Here is a 26,018-nt window from a genome sequence, read left to right as displayed (position 1 = left end):
AATCGAGAACGAGTTCAAATCGACGTGGGTTTGGTGAACTCGTCTGGGCGAATTCGAAAAACTATCAAAAATCAATGATGCGCGTTTTGAGCCACACTTCAAACTTGTACTCTATTATACAAAAATTTAATGGGCATTAAAACCGCTTCCAATTTTTCTTTAACCCCTTGAAGACCCCTGTTGCTAATAGGCAACATTGACATTTTGGAAGGTTGCATATTCAAAGACCTTGCATATAGCATGAATTCTTGATTTTATGAGTTTGGTTGAATCGNTTGGTAGAAACGAAATCAGTATAGACCTTGCATATAGCATGAATTCTTGATTTTATGAGTTTGGTTGAATCGCAAACAATATTCGTATACAAACATAAATAGAAAAAAATTTTTACTTTGAAAACATTGTGACTATAAAGAAAATCACCAACGGGCTTTTTGAGTCACAATATTTGTCTATAATAACTCCAGTTAAAGTTCCGTTGTTATTTCTAGTTTCATTATTTTCACTTTTGGTTGAAGGAAACCGAGAAGATGCTTCTAATGGATCTGAAATATCATGTAATAGAATTATATAATATTTTTTATAGAAATAACTACAAAATAAAACAAAACTATGCTTCTGATTCAGATTTTTTTGAGTATTAAATTTCAGTATAACAAAATGCAAGTTTGGAGTTGCTAAAAATCGTGTTGGTTTTATAATTTTTTTTTCATGCATTTTCTTCCATGCAAAAAAAAAGATAAAATAAAAACTCGAAAATATTTTGTATGTAAAAAATGCAAAACGCCTTCAACAAAAAAAATCTTAAAAAATCAATGCAATTTTCTAGAGACTTCAAACTTGAATTTTTTTTTACTAAAATTTTATGGACTACAAAACTGCATACCAAAATGATTGAAAATCCGCACGAAAATCGATTGAATTTTGCCGAGTTTAAAAATTATATATTTTATTTTTTGTTGTAGTATGAACCATGATAAACGGTGGTATGTAGCAAGAGCCGTCAAAAGTTAAAATATTCTAAATGCTCTAAACTGCCCACAATATGTAGCTGTGGTTATGGTGTATTATTTCTGATGTAGCTAGCGAAATAGCTTGTGGCTGCGGTACTACATTTTGTTTAAGAGAGAAAAATATAGGAAGGTAGAACCGCTGAGAGACACTTTTAGCATTTTCGACGTTTGCAAGCAATTTAATTTTAAAATTTTACACACAAACTCACACACATACATTGTCATTTTCAATCTCAAACAATAGAAACTTTGAACAATTAAGAAATTTCTTTTCCTTACTCTCAATTTTATATGATTTTAAAATGCTGGCAAACTTCGAAAAAAATCATGGCCGACCAATTGAGATAACGGTTCTACCTTACTATGTTTTTAATTAATCGCTGGTCATTGACCAAGATTATACCATAAAATGCCTCTGAGCTGTATGTAGAGTTGAAGAAAAAAAATCAAATTTTACGTGTATTTTATATGGGAAATCTTTGCATGCCTTGGGCGAGTACTTAATGTTAATATTAAGGGTTCAAATTTTCAGCGAGTTTTTTAGGTGTTTTCCACAAAATTTCAAGGTAGGAATGAAAAAAAAAACAATACTCGCAAAAAGCACCCTAATGTATATTTTTTAATTTAATTTGTGGAAACATATTTTATTTTCGTATTTTGATTATCATTTTCTTTTTTAGCTTAATCTGCAGATTTTATTGTTTAAAAGAATACATTTTTTTAATTCTTTTTAATTTTTAAAAACACTTTTTTTAATAATTACTTATTTAATCTTTTTCTTTTTTATTTTAATTTTTCTTTAAATTTTGTTCATGTTATTATTTTTAAGAGATTTTTTTTCGTTTTAATTTACATACATTTTTATAAACTTTTTCTATAAATTTTTTCTCCTTTATATTAAATTCTTTTCTTTTAGCTTTTAGTTTTTATTGTTTTAAAAAGAAAAATGTGTATATTTTTCAATTTCATTTAATTTTTAGTAAATTTTCTGCTAAAAGACAGCCTGAAACTCATTAAAAATTGTTGAACATAAAATACAGACACAAACCCCAATGGCCTCCTTTTTAGCAGATCTTTGAATTATGCTTTCGAAAGATAGAAAAGAGCTCTCAAGATTGTTGCCAGAATTAGCAATTGTCTGACGAAAGTGAGTTGAAAGACAGTTGCCAGAATTTCCATGCATTTAATTTCTTATAGCATTAATCAAAAACCGCAAAATATTTCCACAAATTCGTACGTTATAGAACAAAATAAAACCGTTCTTATGCAATACTTATAATTGCTGTTTTGTACTTCATCATTGATACTGGTATGTGAGCGCGTGTTGGTAATGTGCGAAATGTTATTGAATTAACGCAAATTTATATTCAAATGAGTTGCGTAATTGAATGCTGCTTATTGCGGTAGTTTTAATTTGTGTACAATGCTGGGCAGATAATGAATTTTTGATTTCTAGAGAAGAATTATAAAATTCCAAATACAGTCGTTTCTCTTCTGTGCCAACTGACGCCAATTGGAAATGCCAAGTGAAGCCAAGTCCTTCTCCAACGTGTCTTTCCAATGAAGAGGAGGTCTTTCTATTCCTCTGAATACTTTCATAGCTGGAGCGTTTCTGTACATTCGGACAAAATGACCTATGCCTCCGTACCATATACCAGCACGGGCATGATAAGTGACTTTACTCCTGAATTGCTTACTAAGTCCAAAGTGGCACTTGTTGGCAAGAGTGAAGAAGTGGTTTGTGTCGATGCTATTTTCGCTGGTCTTTTCCAAGATTTGGCGTATTGTGGATACCTGATCTATAGTGGATTTTCTACGTCTAAAGCCACACTGATAAGGATCAATTAGTTCATTGACGGTGGGCTTGAGTCTTTCACACAATATGCTCGATAAGACCTCGGTAGTTGGGCTGATCCCGCAGAGCAAACTTAAATTCCAATCGTCGGGCATGTGTTGATCTGACCATACTACTCTGTATAATACGGTGAAAACAACAATCGCCTTGTGTGAACGGCCTTTCTACTAATCGCTTCTAAAATTGCCTGTAAAATCGCCCCATGTGAACACTGTTTAAGGGTTGATGCATACACCTTAAAAGCCATTTGCCGTACATTGGCCGATATGGTGGAAAAGTGATCCCTCCATAATTTAAGTACGTTCTGAACATCGGTAACTAGGTCGCCATTGTTGTTTTTACAGGAGTTCGCCCTGGTCTTCAAACCCTGCGTATGTCGTCTAACCCTCTTATAAAATTTTCGGGCGTTTTTCCTGTCGGCCTGCATTTCAAGCTCTTCGGACTAACGTATTTCGGCCTCCTACTTCTTATTGTGGAAAACACGTTTCGCTTCCTTCTTCGGTTCACTTAGAGCAGTCCCACGTCTGCAGGCGGCATCCTTTTTCTTTGCAGCTTCTTGACACTCCTCATCGAAGTTGTTCCTTCCGGCTCGTTGAAATCCGACTACCTCTTCGATGGCGGTGCTTAATGAGCATATGTACTTAAATATAAGTAAATACATATTCACATGATCGCTAATACGATTTGCTATCTTGTTTATATGACAAAAATTTTGGAAAGGTGGCCCTTACGTTCAGCCAAAATACATTTTTTATTTTTTATTTTTGAAAATTGCCTTCCAAAAATACTGTAGATTCAGGGGTGTACAGTGAACTTTTTTTCTGCCACGCTCTAATGTACACCTGTGCACATACATAAACGTTTGTAATTAATATCGATACCATCTGACTCTAACGAACCTACTATGCCGAGCCTAAGCACTTAACGCCTACGCAAATTTTCCGTTATTTTATGCATGATATAAATACGCATACATTAACGAGTAGCAACTTTGTTAATTAACAGTTGCAAGTTAAGTGAGCTCCAAGCTATGTTCAGCATATATACGTATGTATGTTCCTATGTACATACGTACATATTGCATAAACACCCTAAAGGTAATTCAACAGGTGTCTATTTGTACACTAAGAAAAAAGTAACATGCTTTTTCCAAACAGAGTCTTTTTTGGTTTTCGGTCCTTGTTTGTGTGGTAAAATTTGTGAACTGAAAAAAGATTATTAAGCTTATGTGAAACGCAATATTTAAATTAAGTTTATATGAATAATTTTTTCTTAGACAATTTTCGTCCTATCTTTGAATTCTAAAAAATAAAGTCGACATACATACAAACGCTATGGTGCTTGCAGTCGCAAATAAGGTAATACATATAAACAACTTTATTTCGAGTGAAAATGGAACTAACGCTTATTTCGTAAACAAATAAATATGAAGAATTACATACATACATACATATGTATTTAAGTATTACTTCACTTGCACATCTGATAAAAGTGCGAATCAGTTAATTCTAAATGATTGGCCAATGTTTGTAATGCGTTTCATTGAGTGTTTGCATACCTTAAATAAAGTATGAACACGTGTGTATGTGCATACAGTGACTCAAACCAACGTTCACGTGTTGATATTGTGTTTTAATGTTCACAATGTTTTTCAAGTTACATTATTTTTTTTTGTTATTTCTCTATAAAAATATTGTCCAAGCTTTAGCCAAAATCATGTAAATCAAGCTTCGAATCGACAATAAAATTGACAAAGTTTTGAACTTTATACAAAATTTAGGAATATTCAACAGATTCTCATCAAAATTTCGGGCTCTACAATTTGAATTTTTAGAACATTTCTGGTTATGCCGTCACCGAAAATTATTAAAAAAGAACACGATTTTGTAGCCGCTTGAAACTTGCACTTCATTGCACTAGAATTGTGTGGGCTATAAAACTACTTAACCAAAATGTGCTAAAGAATCAGATTAAAAAACTTTGAAAATGTGTTAAAACTTTGATTTACATGATTTTGGTTAAAGAAAAACAAAAACAAAAAAAATTCAACTTGAAAAACATTGCGAATACAACAATAAGTAACTTGTTTGAGTCACTGTAAAAAAGAATAATCAGCTTCCTAGTACGTTTTATCAAGTTTTTAGCAATGTGTGTAATTATAAAACCATTTATATTTGTATGTAAACACATAAAATTCCATCTAAAATAAGTGCTGTAATATATGAATTCCTGAGTCATATTGTTTCTCTTATTAAATTGTTATTATGGAAATCCATAAGCAGTGGAAAAATAAACACTTTATAATATTTTTTGGTATATTGCATTATAGGAAAACTACGACCCGATCGCCCGCCGGGCAGACGCTGCCCAGCTGTGCTATAAAGGTTCTCTAAAAAATGTAGATAACGTGTCATCAATGATAAAATATTGTTAATGTAAAATGCTAATAACGGTAATGGCAAAGCCAACTATCAAATTAATTGGCAGATGAGGCCCTCAGTCATAAAGTCTGTTCCAATAGCAGTCCGGTTTAAAGGATTTAGTTATAACTTACGGGAAGTCGTTACCATAGACATAAAACCTGTTAAGGGGAACACTTTTGAGAGTAAGAAGTTCCAGCATTTAGTCCGAAGTATTTCTTCCTGTTAGTCCATGAAGAGTGTCAAACTATGGGCAGGGTTGCATTTGTAAACAAAAATAGAACACGATGAAGACATTTACATTTGTTAAAAAATGGAGAGTAAACAACGAAATATGTGAATATGTACGTTATTATACTTAACTGTATAGATTTGAATAATTACTTAGCGATCTTTCAGCCAAATCAGTGCAGTACCAATGGCACGTAAACAATCCGACAGACATTTTTGCAGGAAATAGTGATTTATGCGTTCACGTCCTCTCTCACTTGAGAGAGTAAAATTTTAGTTTGACAGTTGCACAGGTTTTAGTCCGAAGTTCAAAGGAACAGACTAATAACAATGTAAAAACTTATCGCGGAAATTTTTTATATCTCACACATAGCCGCAACCAAAATCGTACTATTTATTACACAAGCCATGTTGAATTAAAGGACAATCACATCCAACGCTATTGGTATGTATGATCTTTCTTTACCAATGACATTGCGAACATGTCGTCATAAATTACTGGGCAAATTGAGTGTCTACTAATTTTATCAAATAATCCTTATTTCATTCACTTATCCAGCTAGGTACATTAGGGTGTCTCAATTTATATTTTTTTTTGAAATGCAATATGCCCTCTATATTTCTTCCTATTCACATATGTATGTGAAAATTTTTTGGTACACTACTTGGCTTCTTTGATAGCAGCACGCCTAAACTAACCTTACCTAACCTCACTTAGCCCAACCATCCCTAAAAAGTGAAAAGCGTAGATTTACTGCGGTTGAGCTATAGCAGTATCGCGCATATGATCATATATGCACTGAGAGAAAAATCAACCAAAACTTGGTTAATATTACCAAATTCCAACTTGAAAAGGAATCAACGTGATTTTTGGTTAATATTAACCAATATTAATATTGTCTTGGTTGATATTTTCAACAATGATTTGGTAATATAAACAACAATTTTGTTTATATTAACCAAACTTTTGGTTGGCGATTTTTCGTTTGAATAAGTTTATGTTCTGCACTTCACAGATGCTTTTTCATAATTCGAAGGTACAAAACAAAATTTTTTATTACCATTTTAAAATGTTGCCTCTGACGGTATTAGCAAATAACAGCAAGCAAAAAAACATTGTGTTTTTGGCTTAGTGTGCATATGTGAAATTTTTCATGTGTGGTTGCCTCAGTCTCGGGACCTGAAGGCATATCAATGCTCGCAAAAAGTTCCATCTAATAACCCATGACACCCTAATGTATATATATAAGTGCTTTATATGTGAAGAAAGAAAGAATGACATTGGCTTTGATAACAGCTATTGGCATAAATCACACTCACGCACATCTGTAAATAAGTGTAAGAGGTATAATTTGTGGGAGTAAGTAAGGCGCGAATGTCTGTGAAACCAAAGGGGCGGAAATCATTACCTTGTCTAAGATTTCATTACGTGTCTTAAATAGCCTTCAAGCGTTGTAAGTTTAGATACTCTTTCAGAGTTTTACTTTTACGCTGGAAATTCACCCAGCACTTCACATTGGTGACCAAATCATCTCTTTTTTGCTAATCCCTTGTATTGAGTTAAACATGCATATATAAATATGTATTTAGTTAATGCGTATGTAGGTATGTACATACATATATACCTACATAAGTACCTAGTTATGTATATTTTTAGCGGATATCAATCAATTAAATGTGTTGTTGTTGTGGCTAGAAAAAGCTTTAGCTGCCTTAATTTCTTATAACTGAACAGAAAAATAAGCTGATTAAGTAGTACATATGTATTTATGAGCCGCTTAAGAGCATTAAAATATACATACATACATGTACATGTATTTGTATGCATACATACATGTACACACTTAAGCAGATAATTTCAGCAGTAAATTCTTATTTATTTCATGTAATAGCATTAATTTTAATAATTGCAGAGTAATATCTGTCAGATGTAAATACCATTTAAAAGTGTTTACGTGCAAGGAATAAACACTTATGGATGCATATTGGTAAACAGTTATTGAATTTATGATTTCTCGTGTCAGTGATAATGACATTAATTGGGTTCAGGCTGATATTCACTCGGAAGTGGATTGCAGAAGCTGCCTTATAATTTTGTATTTTGTTATTGAAAATTTTGAGTTTTACAACTGCGTTTGTACATTTTACAATGAACTTCGGTATGAAAATACGCAGATGAGCGAAAGACAATTGTAACTGTGAAAAAACGGCCAAAATCTCGCTGTGCTTTTTATTTTCATTTAATTCGTTACGAGTTATAAGATACTATCAACTGAGAATTGGAGTTTAGAAAACACTTTTGCAAAACCAAAAGCAAAAGTGTCGGTTAAAAGCGATGTGTTATTTTTTTTACTATTTCGTCAATTACGAATTATAGAACAATATGAATACCACAAGTGAAAAATTATATAGAAATGAATTTAAGTAAATATCTTTACATCGCAACTGAAATGGACAGTCATGACTAATATTGTTATTTTCTTCATAAAATGATGTGGAGAGTTGTAATTCGATGCAATCCATCATATAAGTCAAAAAGTGAATTTCAAATATTTTTATTAGCTATGACTTTTTACATTTCAGCGATGATGTTTGTTACGTCTTTTTGCATTTCAGGTGCCGATATGATAGTATGATAATATTTTGTAAATTTTCATCCAGTAAAGCTCTATTAATTTTCATCAAACTTGTGTGTGGCCTGGTGTTGTGATGATGGGAAGCATTGCTCAGTTACGGTCGGTCTTTTTAATCGATTGTTGTAATTTGATTAATTGTTGATAAAAAAGATGAAGATTTTTCGGCGGCACAAATAAAAAAAATCAGATAAAGAAGTTTTTAATATTGCATTTCCGAACTTGTTTAGCACTTTGATTTTAATTAGGTTTTAAATTTTTAATTTTTTAAATTGATTGGAATTTTTTTTTCATATTTACAAATGTATTTACAGTACAAATGTTGCTCATACGACATGGGGCATATGTAGAAAGAATTATGGTATACATAAATCAATTACGAAAAATAAATTTGGATGAAAATTAGAAAATGTTCACTGTTGCGCCTTCTAGAAGAAGTTTTAAGAAAAAAGTGCAGAAATGCATTTATCATACCGAAAATCTATTTATAGCATGTTTTTATACCTTCTTTAAATGCTAAAATGCTAAGAAATCTATTTGCGCAATTTGGCAAAATAAAAATTGATTTAAGACCCATGGTTTTTTCGGTAAATTTGTTTAGAATTACACGTAGAATCCTTCTATGCTATACGCGCATAGTCGAAAAAATATCCCATACAAATTGACCCACCCTAATTCACATAAATATATCTGCAGACAAATTTTAGGAAAATGTCACTTTATAATGCTTATAAACATAACTCCTCTTTGTACGACAAAATTTCAGTTTCTCACTCTAGCCAAGAAATTATTAATTAAAAAAGAAAATCGAATTAAAAAGTTTGAAGTTTCCATGACCATATTTTGAAATTCGCTGAATTATTGTTCAAAGTTTGCAATATTGATTTTTTTGGCTTTTGTATGAATGAGCTATATTTTATGAAAAAAAATTCTATAACAAAAAACCTCAAAAACTACAATAGGCGGACCCATAAAAAATCGTTTAGTATTAAAAGATGGTAAAATAAACAACTGGGTATTATCATTGGAAGTCTCCTGAATTGAAAAAGAGTTTTCCGATCAAAAGATATTCCTTTTCAAGAATTCTATACCATTAACATTTACCGAAAACTTTAAGCGCATTGAGCGGCCTCTAAATATTTTTTATAGGTTGTAGAACAGTTCCAACTTTTTTTCATATTTATTTTTGGACCACGCTAATATACATACAACGTAGATTTAATCTTGGCTCACTATGAACTCTGAAATTTCTATCGTATGAAAATGTTAGCTGTTCGCAGGTATAAAATTTATTTGCTCTATCGTGTTTTCTATTTTTCTAAAAGCAGATCGTGCAATAACACCGTTGAAATATTTATTTGTTTTCTACGCTTTTTAAAGTATACTTCCACTAAAGTCTTAACTTCGGTTCCCTCATAACAAAACAAAAACAAGAACCAAGTTGTAAAAACAAAAAGTATGTCCTGAATCAGCATTCTAAATTCAATACATATGTATGTATATCTTATTATATACATACATATATATATGGGGCGTTCCATACTAAAACGGACGGGGTTCACACTTCATGTGTTTGATTTGTTTCAAATTTTTAAGGTTGATGCATAAACATAAATAATAAATAAATATGAAATTTGAGCTTGATTAATATATTTTTAAAAACTTTACAGCACAAGAACAAACACAAACCGATGTAATAGTTTTCCAAATATCTCGAAAATTTCACACATACACACATCAAAATTCTCTATGAAAAGAAATACTCTTGAAAAATTTTTCACATACAAAGTTTTTGTTGCACTTTATTATACTAGAATTTAATGGGCTACAAGACTGCATACTAAAAAAAATTCTAAAAATGTTAAAAAAAACTGTAAATTTGTTATATGTGACCTGGTCTACGGAAAGGGGGCTTAGGTGTCAAAAAATGAATTTTCACTTTTTGGTTGATTCGGATGGAAGATGAGATGCTTTTTCACGTGGTAAAAAGCAGAAAATCCTAACTTGCTTAGAAGTGTACTAAAAATGTAGAGAAAGAAGAGTAAAAATACGACAAAATATAATTTATTGGTAATGAACAAAACCGACCAACAACAACACTTACTGGACCAACAACAACACTTACTGGACGTCCGGCGCGGAGAACAATTAACGAGATAATGAGAAACTGACGAACTGAGTTGCTTACTTTTAACAGCTTTTTCACAGAAAACTAGTTTTCGCACGTAAGCTCCCTTTTCGTGGAGCAGTAGCTCGTTTCCAAGGCGAATTAATATAAGGTGATAGCAGGAGTACAAAAACAAAAATTTACATGTATTTTGTTTTTGCTTTGGCGGCATAAACTGTCAAAATCTGTAAGAGTGTGTGTAGAAATTCAAACAAAATTTTTCAATTTGATAGCAGAAGCCGTGCGGCGAAACACATACACAAAATCAGCTGAGCTAGTAACACCACCTTATATAAATTCGCCTTGCTCGTTTCTGTAAAAATTCTCTACCAAGGCGAATTGAGATATGAATTCGCCGCCCTGTTCTCTACTGCTAATTAGTAGGTGAGAGTGACGTATTTTCTCTACCAGTAGAGAAATAATCGGTAGAGAAAAGTTACAGAAACGGGCTACAGGTCACATATACTCATTTTACTCAACTTCGGTGTAAAAAAGAATTATAACTCAAATTATTGTAGATTGCACCCCATAATACTACACTTAAATATTGCGAATAGAGCTACCATTGTGTTTTTTTGAAATTTTTTTTGAGATGGCACATTTTCAAAAACTAATTTTTTTATCATTAAAATTGTATGTGAAAAGTTTTTTAAGAAAAAAAATTTTCAAATTTTTTAAAAGAGAATTTTTATGTGTGTATGTGTGTTTTTTTCAAATTTTTTCCTCGCTCCGTTCTCGAGATATTTGGAAAACTATTAAATCGATTTGTTTTTGTTTTTGTGCTGTAAAGTTTTTAAAAATGTATTAATCAAGCTCAAATTCCATATTTATTTATTATTTATGTTTATGCAACAACCCTAAAAATTTTAATCAAAGAAAACACATGAAGTGTGAGCCCCGTCCGTTTTGGTATGGAACGCCCCATATATAAAAGACATTTTCATATCGACATTTTTATTTCGACATCATCGTCGCCCATTAAATTCCTGTGCTCAACACAAATGTGCTAAATCATACAAATGATTGTGTTTATCATTACCGATGCCCCTATTTACTCAAACAACGAGCTGTCATAAGCTTTTGCATTCTATTTCTTTGGCAATATTTTTAAATCTTTATCATTGGTTTCCTAGCTTATGAGAAATGCAAACAACGTATACACACATCCATACGTAGTATATGCATCTAAAAGCGTTGTTTGCATTTCTAAGCCCACGCGAAATATTTCGTTTGGACATTGAATTGCAAACAAAAAATCTTGTCTACATTTGGTAATTGGCCAAGTCGCCATTACAGTAAATTTGTTATTCTAAAAATAAGTTATTTACATATGTATCTATGTATATTATATTCATATTAATGTTTTGTAAATAGTAGTTAAATTAATTAGTGAATGTTTTGAAAATATATCAGAAGAAGAAAAATAAATACTTTCAAGTTGATTGATATTAGACGCAACAATAGCAATTCTTAGAAACGCTGACAACAGCACTCCCTCCCATTCCAATTGTGCTCCCAAGTTCCAAATAAGTTAATGAGAACTAAAAGCTGATTTTGCCTTAATCCTTCATAAATTGATAACTTAGTTCATTCAAATGACAAATGACTAAAACATTCACTTAAGATTTTTCAATAAAATAAAATACAGTTTTCACAAATTTGTTGATAACAAACCACTTTGGTTGTTTTGCAATCTTGCCGGGTAGCGGTTGTGCACACATAGCTCTAATTGTAATTTAGTAAAGCCAGAGTGTTTTGCAGGATTCAGATGTTTAATTGAAATACTCATCTAAGACCACGAATCGGCATACTGAAGGCCGTCTTCTCAAGTAGGTTTTAAAATTTATCTGCCCTTTAAACATATTTTTTCACAACAAAATTTATGTTTAAAGGGCAGATTAATTTTGAAACCTACTTGAGAAAACGGCCCTTAAATACTTTTGTATATAAAGTACCCATTAGGACACTAAATATCTGTGTGTACATTACGGTGGTACTTAAAAAATCAAATGAAAGATTTTTTTCAGTCTCACCCCTTCAATCAGTCTGACCACTGTCAGAGATATATGTATCATATAAATTTTTGTGCCGATTTCTCTTTGGAGAGTCAAAAAATTAAAAATATTTTTCCACCAAATATTTAAATTAAACAATTTACCAGGAATCATTTTTTTTTTTTATTCATAAAGAGTTTTATCTTAATTTTATCTTAATTTTTTTTACATCATAATTAAACACTTAATTACAAATGGTCCCGATAAAGTTTGCTTTGTAGTGTTAGTGTATTTTTATACCAGAGCGCACTTGTGCACAAGGGTATTTTTATATGTAACTTTGTTCGCAAAAAGGTTGTTTATAACAGCCTGAAAGAATCTAGATAGATATAGACAAATGTATACATAAATGATCAGAATGAAAAGAGAAATCGATTAAGCGGTGACTGTCTGTCCGTCCTTGTACACGATAACTCGAGAAAGAAAATTGAGGTATCTCAACAAAATTTAGTATGTAGGTTGCCCTTTATCAAAGGTAGGTTGCTATTGAAAATGGGAAAAATCGGACTGTAATCACGCCCCCTTCTCATATAATGGTACTTTCGAAAAATGCAAACTACGATATTTCAGTAAATATTGGATCCAAAATGATATTATTATGAAACTTTTGGAAAAGGAGCGTGACCCCGCCTACTTATAATCAAATACTGTATCTTAGAAGCCGCTTCACTACCAAACTCGGTACGAGCCTTGTTTAGGACCCAGCTAAGAAATTTGTTGAACATCTGTGAAATCAAGCAATAGCCACTCCCACCTCTCATATGACGGTAATTTACAGAAACACGAAAACTGTAATAAATCAATAACTACTGAAGCTAATTGACTCAAAATTGATTATTGTACTTTATTGGATTTTGGGCGTGGCACCGCTCACTTATGACCACAAATGCGCATCTCGGTAACCGATTTATCAATTTCTACCAAACCCAGTGCATTTAATAACCTTGGTACGGAAAAGCAATTCGTTAAAAATTATTTAAATCGGACTAAAACTGCACGCACTTCCCGTATAACGGTAAATTTCTGCTGTGTTTTTCTTAAAAATAAATAATAATGGAAACCTAATTTAGAAACGTTTACCTAATTGGTAAGTATTTTATATGTAAATATTTTGTAGTAAAATTTTTTTTCGATACTATACTAAACAAGGAAATTACAGGTATAAACATAGATTTTTTGAAACAGATCCAAACTCTTGGGATATTGTAAAAAGCAATTTTAACAAAATAAATTTCAGTAGTTACTAATTTATCAAAGTTTATCTATTTTTGCGAGCTACCTTTATGCGAGAGGTAGGTTTGGTTCGTGTCCCATTTTGTCCTTCGCTCAAAAAAGAAATACACATACCACGCTTCGTTAAGATATCTCAGTTTTTACTCTAGTTATCGTGTGTACAGATGGACGCACTGACAGTCACGGCTTAATCGATTTCTCTTTTCATTCTGAGCATTTATGTATACATTTGTCTATATCTATCACGATTTTAGGCTGATACAAACAACCGTTATGTGTACAACTGCGCTCAGATATAAAAAGGACTTTGTGTTTTGAAAGTGTACCTAACTTCAATTGATTTCCACCTAATATATAGTAAATTTATCCACACACTGATTAGAAGATAAGATATTATTATTCTGCTGAAAAACTCAATTGAAATTAAAACCCCACACATGCATTGAAATATCTTACTGCGCATCAGAAGAGCATACCCATTTTTATTGCAATATTTACTAAACACTTATATGTACTAAAACACTTACTAATTAGTACTAAAGATATTCACAGCAATATGTACGTATGCCATAATTAACGAGACATCATTGATTTAAAAAATACTAAAATGCAATGCATAACTTTAGCTGTGTCATTCAGCATTTTCTCCGAAACATTTTCCAATTTATTAGAAAATTGTATGAGGCTGTCATACTGTCATGCAACAACAACTTACATTCCTCTAACTTATGCATACATGCTATGTACATACGTAATAGTTAATTGTTTTTGTAAATATGCACATATGTAAGTTCAAGTATATTTATACCAGTTTGTGCAATAATTTATGACGCTACGGGAATTCCCATGCAAAGTCTCGGTATTTTATTTTTTAGATATGGCTCATTCTACGGTAATCGATGCCGAATGAAACGAAAATAAACTTAAGAATTTGAGTGTATAATACACTAGTAAGCAAGAGTAATAAATCTAATTTTCAAGACTGAGAGGCGAAATTTCGAAATTTATCTCAAAATCAGATATGAGAGTTTAATTTTCTTAAAAATTTACAAGACTAATTTTCTTAGTCTATTGTCTTTTTTGCATTGTTTAAACGGTCAGTGGAGAAAACAATTCGTCAGCATTATAAAAGTGTAATTTTCAAGTTTTCCGGGCAAGCACTAAATATTTTAATGTCACGCCCGTCACAAAATACACGAAATAGTTATTTTTTGAAGGAAAACACATCTTGGACAGTGTAAAAAAGCTTACGAAAGTAAGGCTATGACACAGGCGAATATGTGCGAATTGCTTTTAAGTATTTATATGCTTTTATTTTCGGAAAAAAAAACAGATTATGTTGGTCACACCCATCACTGTTTAAAGTTTGACAAATTTTAATAAAATTCCGCCAAGGACTGCTACCGCTACATATCTGCTGATCTGAAATGTATCATATATCTGTTTGTGATCACATACAGAAAAAGATATGTTGCTCAAGCGATAGGAAAACTTAAGCTATGCTGTCACGGATGAAAAGAAACCATCACTTCACTTATCAGGGCAAAAACAGTATCTCATACGGTTTGACAGGTAACAGCCTCATTAAAAGTGTAGGACAGACAGTCGATATGAAGAGTCCGATCAAGGATTATCCCGTATTTAGGTGGCAGAATCTTTTATGTATTCGTAAAATTCGATTTTTTGAGAAATGAAGTTAGTTTAGTTGTTTAATAATGTGTATTCATGCTCAAAATAATTCATTTAACTCGTTTGGATTAAATTATTTTCGAGTTTTTGTTTTTCTAGGTAACCTATTAGAAAATACTCGTTTTAAATAATTTTATATTACAGCTTAAAATGTGAGTTGAAATGTCACACCCATCACTGTGGAATGAGCCATATACTGATGTATGGCATGTGTAATATACATATATAAGTATGTATATGTTGCATATGTTGTATTCGCTCCAACAACAATGATAGAAAAAGCCCAACTAACTTATCTATGAAACAGATCGTTTATTGATTATATTGCAGTTGAAAAACTTTTACTGGGAAATTCAGCTACGCTAAATTCTGCAAAACTGAAGACTGAATACATTAGGGCGGGTCAATTTTTATGGGGAATTTTTTGACTATGGACTAGGACTCTACGTGTAATTCTAAGCAAAATTGCCGAAGAAACAATAGATTTCTCAGCATTTTGCTGTAGTGCCGTAAACAAGTGCTTAAATTTTGTATAAAACATGCTATTAGGGGGTTTTAGTCCAAATTGAGGTATTAAATTTTTTTCATTTTTTAAAGAGTGGAGTCGTGTTTCTCGTCTCAAAATTTATATTACAAGTATAATATTAAATACCAAAACTTTTTTTTTGGAACAAATGCGGTGGATTTTGCATGTTTTTTTCGAAGAACACTATTTTTGGCAAATTTTTTTAATGTCAAAGAGTAATTGTGGCTCAATGCTAATATTTTTACGTGAAAGGGAATTACATTAGCTTACGCACACTGTGCGTCGATGATATTTCGCTTTAGTTCTTGGACTTGACAATTTAAATAAAAGTTAATTTCTTCTTGTGGGTGACCCGAATCATCATCTTTTCGCCTTCGTTTGTGTACAAGCGATTTATGAGCGGCCCAAGGATCGAACTCATTTTCTACAAATTCGAGTGACGACCCTTTCTTTCCCTTTCCTTTCACAAGAACTTCATTACTGAGGCCAATGCTAACGGATCTTTGAAATTAATTTTTTTTGAACAGGAATGTTATCAGAAATATTTATTGAATGCAAAAAAAGTAAAAATATGCAACTTACGACACACTGAGACTTTTCAATGATTAACGGCCTTCTTCCCGCACCAATGAGAAAGTTCATCGCATAACAATTGCTTTAACTACTGCGCCTAAAACTTTAATGCAAACATAAACATTGTTTCGACGTTGTCATATACTCAATAAGTCATAATAAAAACATAAAATTTTCAAGTCCCTCCGACATACTTTTTGGTATGAGAATAGGGCCGCAGATTTTGGTGCGCAATTTCTATTTTTAATGGAATTATTTCCCATCGTCATAAAACGCAAAAAATCTATTTTGGGAGCCAATTATTTTCATCAATATTTTTATTGGACCTAATAATATATAAAAAAAAAAATAAATAAACAAGCGTCCGTGCCGTGCCACAGGGATTGAGCCCGTGACCAAGAAGTAAAGAAGAGGATGCAAGTCACTTCTTCCATAGTCATCATATTAAAATAGACATACAAAATTTTGCAATTATTTTGTGTGAAAAACGGAAGAAAGAAAAACCTACAAAAATAATGTGTTTAGCCAGTACAATTTAATGGGAGCTCAACATTTAAATTTGTTGCGTGTGTTTTGAAAAAAAAGCTATCAGACTTACACATACACACACACCCAAAATAGTAGATGTTACTCCTCACTAAACCAAAGCATCCGAATTTGTCGGAAATCACACTTTTCTGAACAAAGTCGAAAGTCTTTCGATCCTTCTTAAGGAATTCGCCACACCAGAACTTCCGAATTTTTCAGGAATCAGAATTTATTCAATGAATTTTTCCCTACTTACCTTCGGATTCACATTCAGGGCGTCGAAGAACATGGGGATATAGAGGTTTGGTTCAATATGCAGACACTGTTTTTTTGTAATACATATTAATCAATTTGTTCATTAAAGCAAAACAAATTCTTCTAATTTACATACATATATAGTATATGCTATTGATTCGGTAATTGAATTTCCCCTATGACTACATATTTCTAAAGGGAAAAATTATTTGATAAATCTATTTAGCCGAGCGAAGGGTAAATTGACACTGAAAAGCAAAATAATACAATCCAGACTTTATAGAAATGTTTCGCCGCTGTGAACTTTTTTTGTAACCCTATGTAATTAATTATTCAGTTGCGGTGTTTAAAACAAATAATAGAGCTTTCTAAATGTCTATAAACAGTTATATTAAAATTCTTCATTTGCTGATTGCTTTGTTTACAGTTTACAAAAAAAAAACGCATTCACAATAATACATATACATATATGTGCAGTTTTATTATTCTAACCGCAAAAGCCCTAAAATTAAACAACGACAAAATTCACTTAATAAGGCCCAGCCAAGCATTTCAACAAGAAAGTAGTAAGAGTTTATTAAAATACATAAATGAACTGTGCACAACTTTTATGGCTGGAATATTTTTTTTTCCACTGGGTATATGTATGTACATATGTATGTATCTTCTATGTACTATGCATTAAACTTTATTCTCTACTTGAAGTGGGAATTAAATTAGAAATTATGAGTACGTCTTCCCGCTGAAGTCAAAAAGCAAGGCACCCAACTTTTCTAATTAAATAAGGGAGAAGGAAGCAACGTAATAAAAGCTTTTAATATCTTAAACGATTTTACACCAAATCTGGTTTTAGCAAACGTTGTACGCACAGAAGTGCGAATAATGTAGTTAGGTGTGTATTTTTGTTGGCTGCATATTGCTATTCGTTATGTTTTGTTAAGCTCACTCTTTTTGATTGCTAAACATCTATGTAGGCTACCTGCCCATGTACTCGCAAACAATTTTCTTCCTTCTTTGTGCAAACTTTGTGCCAGAGCTGTTTTCGGCTATGCCAAAGGCTTCATTCATATACACATACACACATACATATAAGAAAATTCAACTTTAATACATTTCCACATTTTTGGCGTAAAAATATAAAATTTAAACTAGCTACGGATAACTACTTAAATATAGGAATTATGTTTTAAAAACTCTTATCTGAACAATCAGTTGTATTGGAGTTAAGGATGCTAATTTTTTCGCTTTTTACGATCCCGGGATTTACTCATTGCTTTTACACAACTTAAATAGAAAAAATTACTTCTATATTGTTTGAGAAGCTCTCCTACCATAAAAAAAATAAATAAATGGGTTTGAAACCTACTTTATATTTAAAGTGGCGTTTTTATTTTTTTCTCTCTGACATCAGGATTTATTTTAAAGATATTTTATATTTTTTATAATTTCAAAGATATGATTAATTCCAAAAGTTATTTAAAAAATTTAATGCAATGTAGAATAAAAATATGGGTACCAAATAAAAGAGGAAGTTTCTTTAGAATTTAAAAAAATTAAATTTTTAAGCTGATAAAGGTAGAAGGACTTATTTTAAAGGACTTTGTAATTTCAATGATGTGATTAATTCCAAAAATTATGCAAAAAATTCAATGCAAAGTAGGATTAATTCCAAAAGTTATTTAAAAAATTTAATGCAATGTAGAATAAAAATATGGGTACCATATGAAAGAGTAAATTTCTTTAGAATTAAAAAAATTAAAATTTTTTTTTGGATTCACAACACCGAATAGGTAATATTTTAAGCTGATAAAGTTAGAAGGCCGAAATTCGAAACAAATATTGTGAAATTTCAAGGCTAAAATTTTAAAAGCAAGGCACCAAAACATTTAATCTGATTAAATTATAAAGAATTTCCTCTTCAATTTGATACCCATACTTCTTCCCTAAGCACATTTCACTGAAATGATTAAATCATTTTTGGATTACAGATTAAAAAACTAAAAACGCAATTTTACTATATTTGGCCCATGATTTCGCGAATATATTGATATTTGTGTTTAAAATTTACTATCGCGCGGTGTTATATGTACATATAATAAGCTAGACATTTATAAAAAAATCGTAATTATTAAATAAAAAATAAATATAGCCAATACTGGTCAAGAAAAGTAGTTTCAATTATTGCCATTAGTGCAAGTTACAAATCCCGAAAATCCCGGGATTATTTGACAAGAATTACATTCCTAGTGAGCGCAAATATGATTTTCCTAGGGCATACATTTTGTATTGTATCTTTTATTGCATTGACTAATATTGAGGAGCATTATGCGTACGATGTTGTACGATGCTTAGCCCACACCCAACGAAAATTTTTTGTAACGCGAAAGTACGTTGTGCATCAATTTGATACATATGGAAAAGACCCTAGTATTCAATGAAATGTTTTTTTTTTAATTTTTTATTATCTAACGACCAACGTTTATTCATTTTCTTATAATAAGAATAAAAATGCTCGAAAGATCTATACGCATTTGTCGCTAAAAAAAATCAAAACATTAACTACACTGGATCACAAATTTGGTTTTTGTTCTCCAGACGTCGCTATCCAATTTTATATGTGGAATTGCTCGGTGATTCCGAAAATCGGGTTAATTTGTTTTTCTATGGATACGTTTTCGAGATATTTGCAATTTACCGTTATTCAGCTTAAAGCAAAAATTTTTTTTTCTTTTAATCACGTATATCTTACGAACCAATTTAAAAATCTACAAAAACAATACGACAAATGAAAGCTAATGACATTCTCCATAAACCATATATACATCGCTTTCCGATAGGGCTGATAGTTTCTGTCAAATTGATTAGCTAATCCAGTTTTTTTTATTATTTTTTAATGAAAAACTGAAATAAATCAAACTTTAACAGAAGAAAAATTAAAATAATAACAGGTTCTGTGCCGAATTTTTGCATTTGTACTAAAGCCTGTTCTGTTGCAAAAAAAAAAACAAGTTACTGATGAAGAAAATCGATGGATAAATACGAAATAATGGGTGGTCAAATGAAAATGCGCAAAGATTTTTTGTATGAAATATGAGTAGAAAAGCGTAGGTGTTCGTGGCGTATGAGTAACTTTCGGAATCGCACTTAACTTTGCACACTTATTTGTTTTTACCCCGGGAAGGTTATAGTCACAGAGGAAAATGGGCAGTACTGGAAAAGAGGGCGTGGCATCTCTTGTACTAACTAAAACTTTCATGTTGTATATCTCTTGAAATATTTGTGGTAGGGCAGTGAAACTTGGTGTCGAGAAAAATAAAATTAATTCCATACTCCATATAGGTGCTTATAGTAAAGTATATATAAATGAGTTTGTAAAAGGGGGCGTAGCACTAAACATAGGTGTGGAATTTTTTATCCTTCAGACGTGGGGTGAAACCCACGGGTAAATGCTAATATTTTAACATGTTTTCGAAATTCGCATCAATTTGATACAAACGATGGATGCGGGTTAAATCAGGACCAGGAACGTGACAAACATAGCCATGTAAGGAAAGTGGCGTAAATTTATCACGTCAATCGGTACAGTACGATGGCCGAAGTTATATACGACGGATTATACAAATTAATGTCTTAAAATTATAACATAGACGCCTCCCATTGAAAACAGTGTGGCCTCTTGAAAAATTCAACATGTTGTCTCAAATATGGCGTTTAAACTATCCGTAAATTAGATTTTGCTTTACAACTTTTGTGCCATCGGAGAATCTAACATTTGATGTTGCTGATTAAGAACCTAGAGCATGATTTTAAAAATTCATAATGGCAAATCCAATATGGGGCCAAAAAATTAAAATCGATTCGGTCCGGTTGAAACGTTTTTCTCTGGGATTCTTGGGACCGCTTGTTACGAATGTGAGGTCAGGTTGGAGAAACTCAAAATGACGGACCCAATAAAAAATAAATTTTTGAAATTTTGTAGCCGTAGTACAAAGACAAGTGCAATTAAATTAAATAAAACTCAACGAAAATGCTTGTTGTTATTGTAACAGCGTACAAATTCCCCAAAGCATTTTTGAGGAATGATACTAAAGTGGCCATCCTTGGTGAGATATGAATCTGGGTCGCTCGATTGTGTAGAAGCGAGTGTCGTGGGAACGAAAATGGCAAGTATGATACCGCCTTTTTTTAAATATTCCACGGTTATTTTATTTGGAAAAATGCCGTTGTGCCAGTGAATTTAATCATGAAAAACCTTCGAAATTACTTTAAGCCTTCAACTCTTTTAAAACTTTTTTTGCGTACATCCGCTGGTCCGAGCAACATCTAAATTAGAAAATTTTTTTCTGTCATAAAAAAGCTTCTCATAAAATCCATTTGCCGTTTGGAGGCGGCTTTTAACTGTAGGTCCCTCTATTTGCGTAACAATATTACACACACCACAATTTGGTGTAGACGGCCGGCCAAATACTTAGCAAAAGTATAAGCGCCAAAATAGTACTATTTTTATGTCGATATTTATTAGCTAAATACATAACGGTCTCATCAAATCTGCAGAATATTCTAACAACACATATTGTGTAATAAATCATCATATACCTACCTATTCATGTATGCTGCTAAGACATCGAAAATGACTGCGATAAGAGCTCTTGGAAATAGAATTCCTAATATTAAGTAATATTTTGACTTTCTGAACTTTTTCATAGCAGATAGTCAGACGGCAACATTTGGTGTTATAAATTTGCTCAGCATCACTGGTGACAAGCTTTAATTAGTCGGAGAAGAAAAATGTATACACATTGAGATTAACACATGCATGAGACAGGGAAAGTTCAGAAGGAATTACGGTTCGGATTTTGTATTCTAGTAGCTGAGAGAACGTATACTAAAAATTTCAGACATGTGCTCACGATTAAGAAAAAAAAGAAGTTTGTGAGAATTACCCATATATCGAGCACTTAACATCGAAAAAGAAACATATTTTTCCAAAACTTATTTTTTGATGTAGAAATGCTCATAAAGCATCTACATGCATTTTGGCTTCAAATAAGAAAATTTTAGAAAAAATTTCCATTCTATTGTGACAACTGGGACTTTTCAGTCCAGAATGCGATCAATTGTGAATTATAACTATGTCGTCGGAACTTATACAACAGATATTTTTGAAATAGAACGATAATTAATGTATAAAATTACTTTAACAAAAATACCCAACGATTTCTTGATTTTATGTAACTATCATTTGAATGAATGTGACTGGTGGTGCACTGAAAATAACTATTTTACACCCTTGTGCACTCAAAGATGAATTCCTAAATTCCCAAATTTCTAAATTTTCACGAAAGATGTTTTTGCGTTGTAAAATATGAACTCTATGCCTTCGTTCTAAATAAAAATTACGTTTATATAATCTTTATAGAATTATAAAAAAATATTTAAATTTGTGTCCCACCATGTCCTTGTAACTTGTGTACAATAATTATGCATGAAGTAAAAGTTTCCGTAGATAAAAATTACAACATCCTTCTTTTTATATTTTTCAACAGATTAATGAAATTTGGTTATTCAAAAAGAGGTTACTACTGCAATAGAGGCAGTTTGGGCATTTTAAAATTTATTTCGTTTTCATCTTTTACATGGGATGGCCCATATCTAATAAAATAAAATAAATATTGCTGTATACTTATTACTGAACAATGGGGAAGTGGTTTTCGTCACCTGAGACGAAAATCGTTAGACTAAAAGCTTTTTCATCTTCTCCTAATAATATTCTAAGACTTTAATATTTTTTTTTCCTCGCGGGACGATGATTTTATGGTGGACATTATTTTTTGTTTTCTCATAATTATTATATGGGACTTTTATTTTTTGCATCTCTCGAGATGAGGTTGAGATATTTGCGCTTAATTTCATGAAATCGGCTATACATGTACCAATACTATTAAGAGAAAACGTGGAACGAGATAAAAATCCTATATAATTATTATAAGAAGACGTAAATAATTTCCTTCAGAAAATAATCGTCCCGAGAGACGAAAAAAGATATTTCTCGTAAATAATTATTAAAAAAAAGACGAAAAAATGTCTCTCAAAACAAGGCAACGTTTTTGATCCCAAATATTAGGATGATAATTATTTTGGATATCTGCTTGGATTCGTTATTGCGAATTAGGAAAACTGATATCAGATACGTAATTAGCGACCTCGAATTTTAATAATTTCAGAATAGTTTTTTATATTGAATTTTTAGTAGTTTTTTTTTTTGTAGATATGTTCGTCTGTGAAGTAAAATTGAAAGTCTAAGGGCCCTCTGATCAATTGTATTTTAAAATTTATTTGCCCTTTTAAAACAAATTTTGTTCTGCAAAGATGTATTCGAAAAGCAGATCATTTTTAAAATTTACTTGAGAAAACGGGTTTAATAATTTTAAATCGTACCAAGATGCTTTAGAAAACGCTTTTGAGTCCGAATCTTATATGTATCTAGTCCAAAATATGTGAAAATTTCGAACCGGCAACGGTCCGAACTTTGTAAAATACTAGCTGATTGACTAGGTATGGCTAGACAGATGGGTCTGATAAACAATGTACTACCAAAACTGAATTTATGAGGCAATTTTTCGAGCGTGGCTCAATTTTTGAACTAAGTAGCAGCGCACGGACACACCAATAAAGTGTCCACTATGCCGCCTTGAACCTCATTTGAACACCAATCGGCCAGTGCACCAATTAAGTGGTGCAGCCGCTAATGCTTCGGTCCAGCGTTTATAAATGTGTTTGTACGTATGTGTATATGTTTGTATTTACAAATATTTGCTAAAGCAGGCATTCGCTTCGCTACCCTCTCACTTGTGACATTACTTAGATTTCTAAATGCTTATACTTACCGCAACATTAACGTATATTTGCTATTTTTAGTAGCCTTTTTGCGCGCCAAAATCAACAGCGCCAAAGAATTTCCAATAACGCCGAGCAGTAGTACAATACCGCTGAATAAGAAACGGCGGCGGTTGTGATAGAGCGCGAGCGGCTGGGCAATAACACTTGGCGATGCAGTTGAGCTGACATTCCAAGCGAAATCACTCGTCGACTCCTCAGCTTCGAGCGAGATCAATGAAAGAACACTGGTATTCTCCATATCAGTTATTTCCACTATTAATTACGTTTTTATTTTTTTTTGTACAACGAAATGAAGGTGTTGCCAAAGCAGATGTAGGTATGTACATATGTTCTTAGCCAGACAAATGTACACTTAATAATATTTTTGTAAGTTTAATAGTTCGCAATTATTTACATGAAAAAAATAAGAATAAATCGCAGTTTTTTGCTTACAAACCACAAGAACAACAACACGTTTCAATCAAAAACACTTTACAAAATGCCTTGAAGCACCTTTGCTACCGCAAAGTTTAGTTAATTCACAAACAATTTTTTGCTATTTATATGTGTTTATTGTTGCATAAATTACATTCAAATCCACTTAGACGCCGAGTGGCTTAAAATAATTTATTAGCTGCGTATTTTTGCATTTATTAATGTTGCACTGCACTTGGAAGCTGCTGCAAGCGAGCAGCAGCATTGGAGCAAAAGGAAACGGGTTTCGAATTACTTTTCAGCGCGTTTGAATCGAACTATAGTAGCAATTAAACAAAAAAAAAAAAAAAGCGTTCTAGTAATTCTAAAAATTTGTTCAGTTAAATTATTTGATTTAATTCGTTCAATGCCCAGTGCCTACAATTATAGTGACTCCCCTTCGTCTGCACTACATACATATATTACAGCTGAATTGTCAACAAATCGCTCAAGTTTACAAATAAATTATTTTAATTAATTCTTAATTTAAAACTCAACGTTTGCACAGATTCGATAAAATACTCGACTTTACACTTGACAGTTGTGTTGTGCGTACTCGAAATTTCTCGCATCCAATCGTTAGCGCGGCTCGTGGCGTACTGTATGAGCGTGTGCCACTGGAATGCTTTAATTGCCGGTAGCAGCATTCGAGCAGTTGGAGCAAACGAAAGCGCCAAAGGTGAAGCCGACGTAGACGTCAACACCAACGCCAACGCCAACGCCAATGGAGCCACTTGATGCCGAAGTGCGCTAATAGTGTCGATAAGCGTGCACACGTTTTTACCCTACAAGACATTGCTGAGCACTTTAGGCAAAAATTCTCACACATTTACACTTTTGTTTTTGTAGTACGGCATAAATGAGTAGTTTGACTATTAGTACTGAGGACTTTCTGATGACAACATTGAGGGGAAAGTACTCAAATTTTTCCCATGGCCTGAACGAAAATGAGGACTTTGATAAGCACTTTTGTGATTAGGAGTAATGATAATATGAGTACTCATATGATACTCAGCTGTCTTGTAGGGTATATACTTATGTACATATGTATGTATGTATGTATGAGTTATTGAAATGCGCTGCTGCTGTGATAAGGCATACAAAGTTAGCGAAGGTGCTTCGCCGGACGAGTGCTCGTACACAGTGTTGCCATAATGATTTTTTTTATTTGTTACCAAAAACAGTAAAAAAATGAAGAACTTCACACTTATTCTATGTACAGAAACTATGCACACCTATTAGGGTGACTGATTCGGTTTTTCCAAATTGGTTTCCACTGATTTTTTGAATATCTATAGGCGGTTTTTTAAGTGTTGATTTTTTAAAATCGAATAAGCCGGATTGTTTGATCGAAAACCTCTTTTTATTTCATACAAACCTTGACCTCTAGAAGTTTTGAGTTTTTCGAAGTTTTCAAGGCTTTTTGCAGTTTAAGCGGAGACCCTAAATAGTTTAAAATTATATGCTAGGTTTTTTTGGGGATGAAAA

General features: G+C 32.2%; 1 protein-coding gene across 1 annotated transcript in view; it reads right to left on the bottom strand.

Moving 5' to 3' along the window:
* LOC108371228 (prostaglandin D2 receptor) overlaps positions 1–24,428 on the bottom strand; it is a 30,391-nt gene extending 5,963 nt beyond the window's left edge. Inside the window, exon 1 of the mRNA XM_017626734.1 lies at positions 24,065–24,428. Within this exon, the coding sequence (XP_017482223.1) occupies positions 24,065–24,315 (251 nt within the window). The 5' untranslated portion in view covers positions 24,316–24,428. The remainder of the gene's footprint in view (positions 1–24,064) is intronic.
* Positions 24,429–26,018: the final 1,590 nt, after the last annotated feature.

This window comes from Rhagoletis zephyria, unplaced genomic scaffold (assembly GCF_001687245.7).
Source record: "Rhagoletis zephyria isolate East Lansing unplaced genomic scaffold, Rhagoletis_zephyria_1.1 Rzeph_scaffold_04807, whole genome shotgun sequence".
NCBI lineage: Eukaryota > Metazoa > Arthropoda > Insecta > Diptera > Tephritidae > Rhagoletis > Rhagoletis zephyria.
Note: the sequence above shows the minus strand (reverse complement) of the source record. Positions and strands in the feature narration are given on the sequence as shown.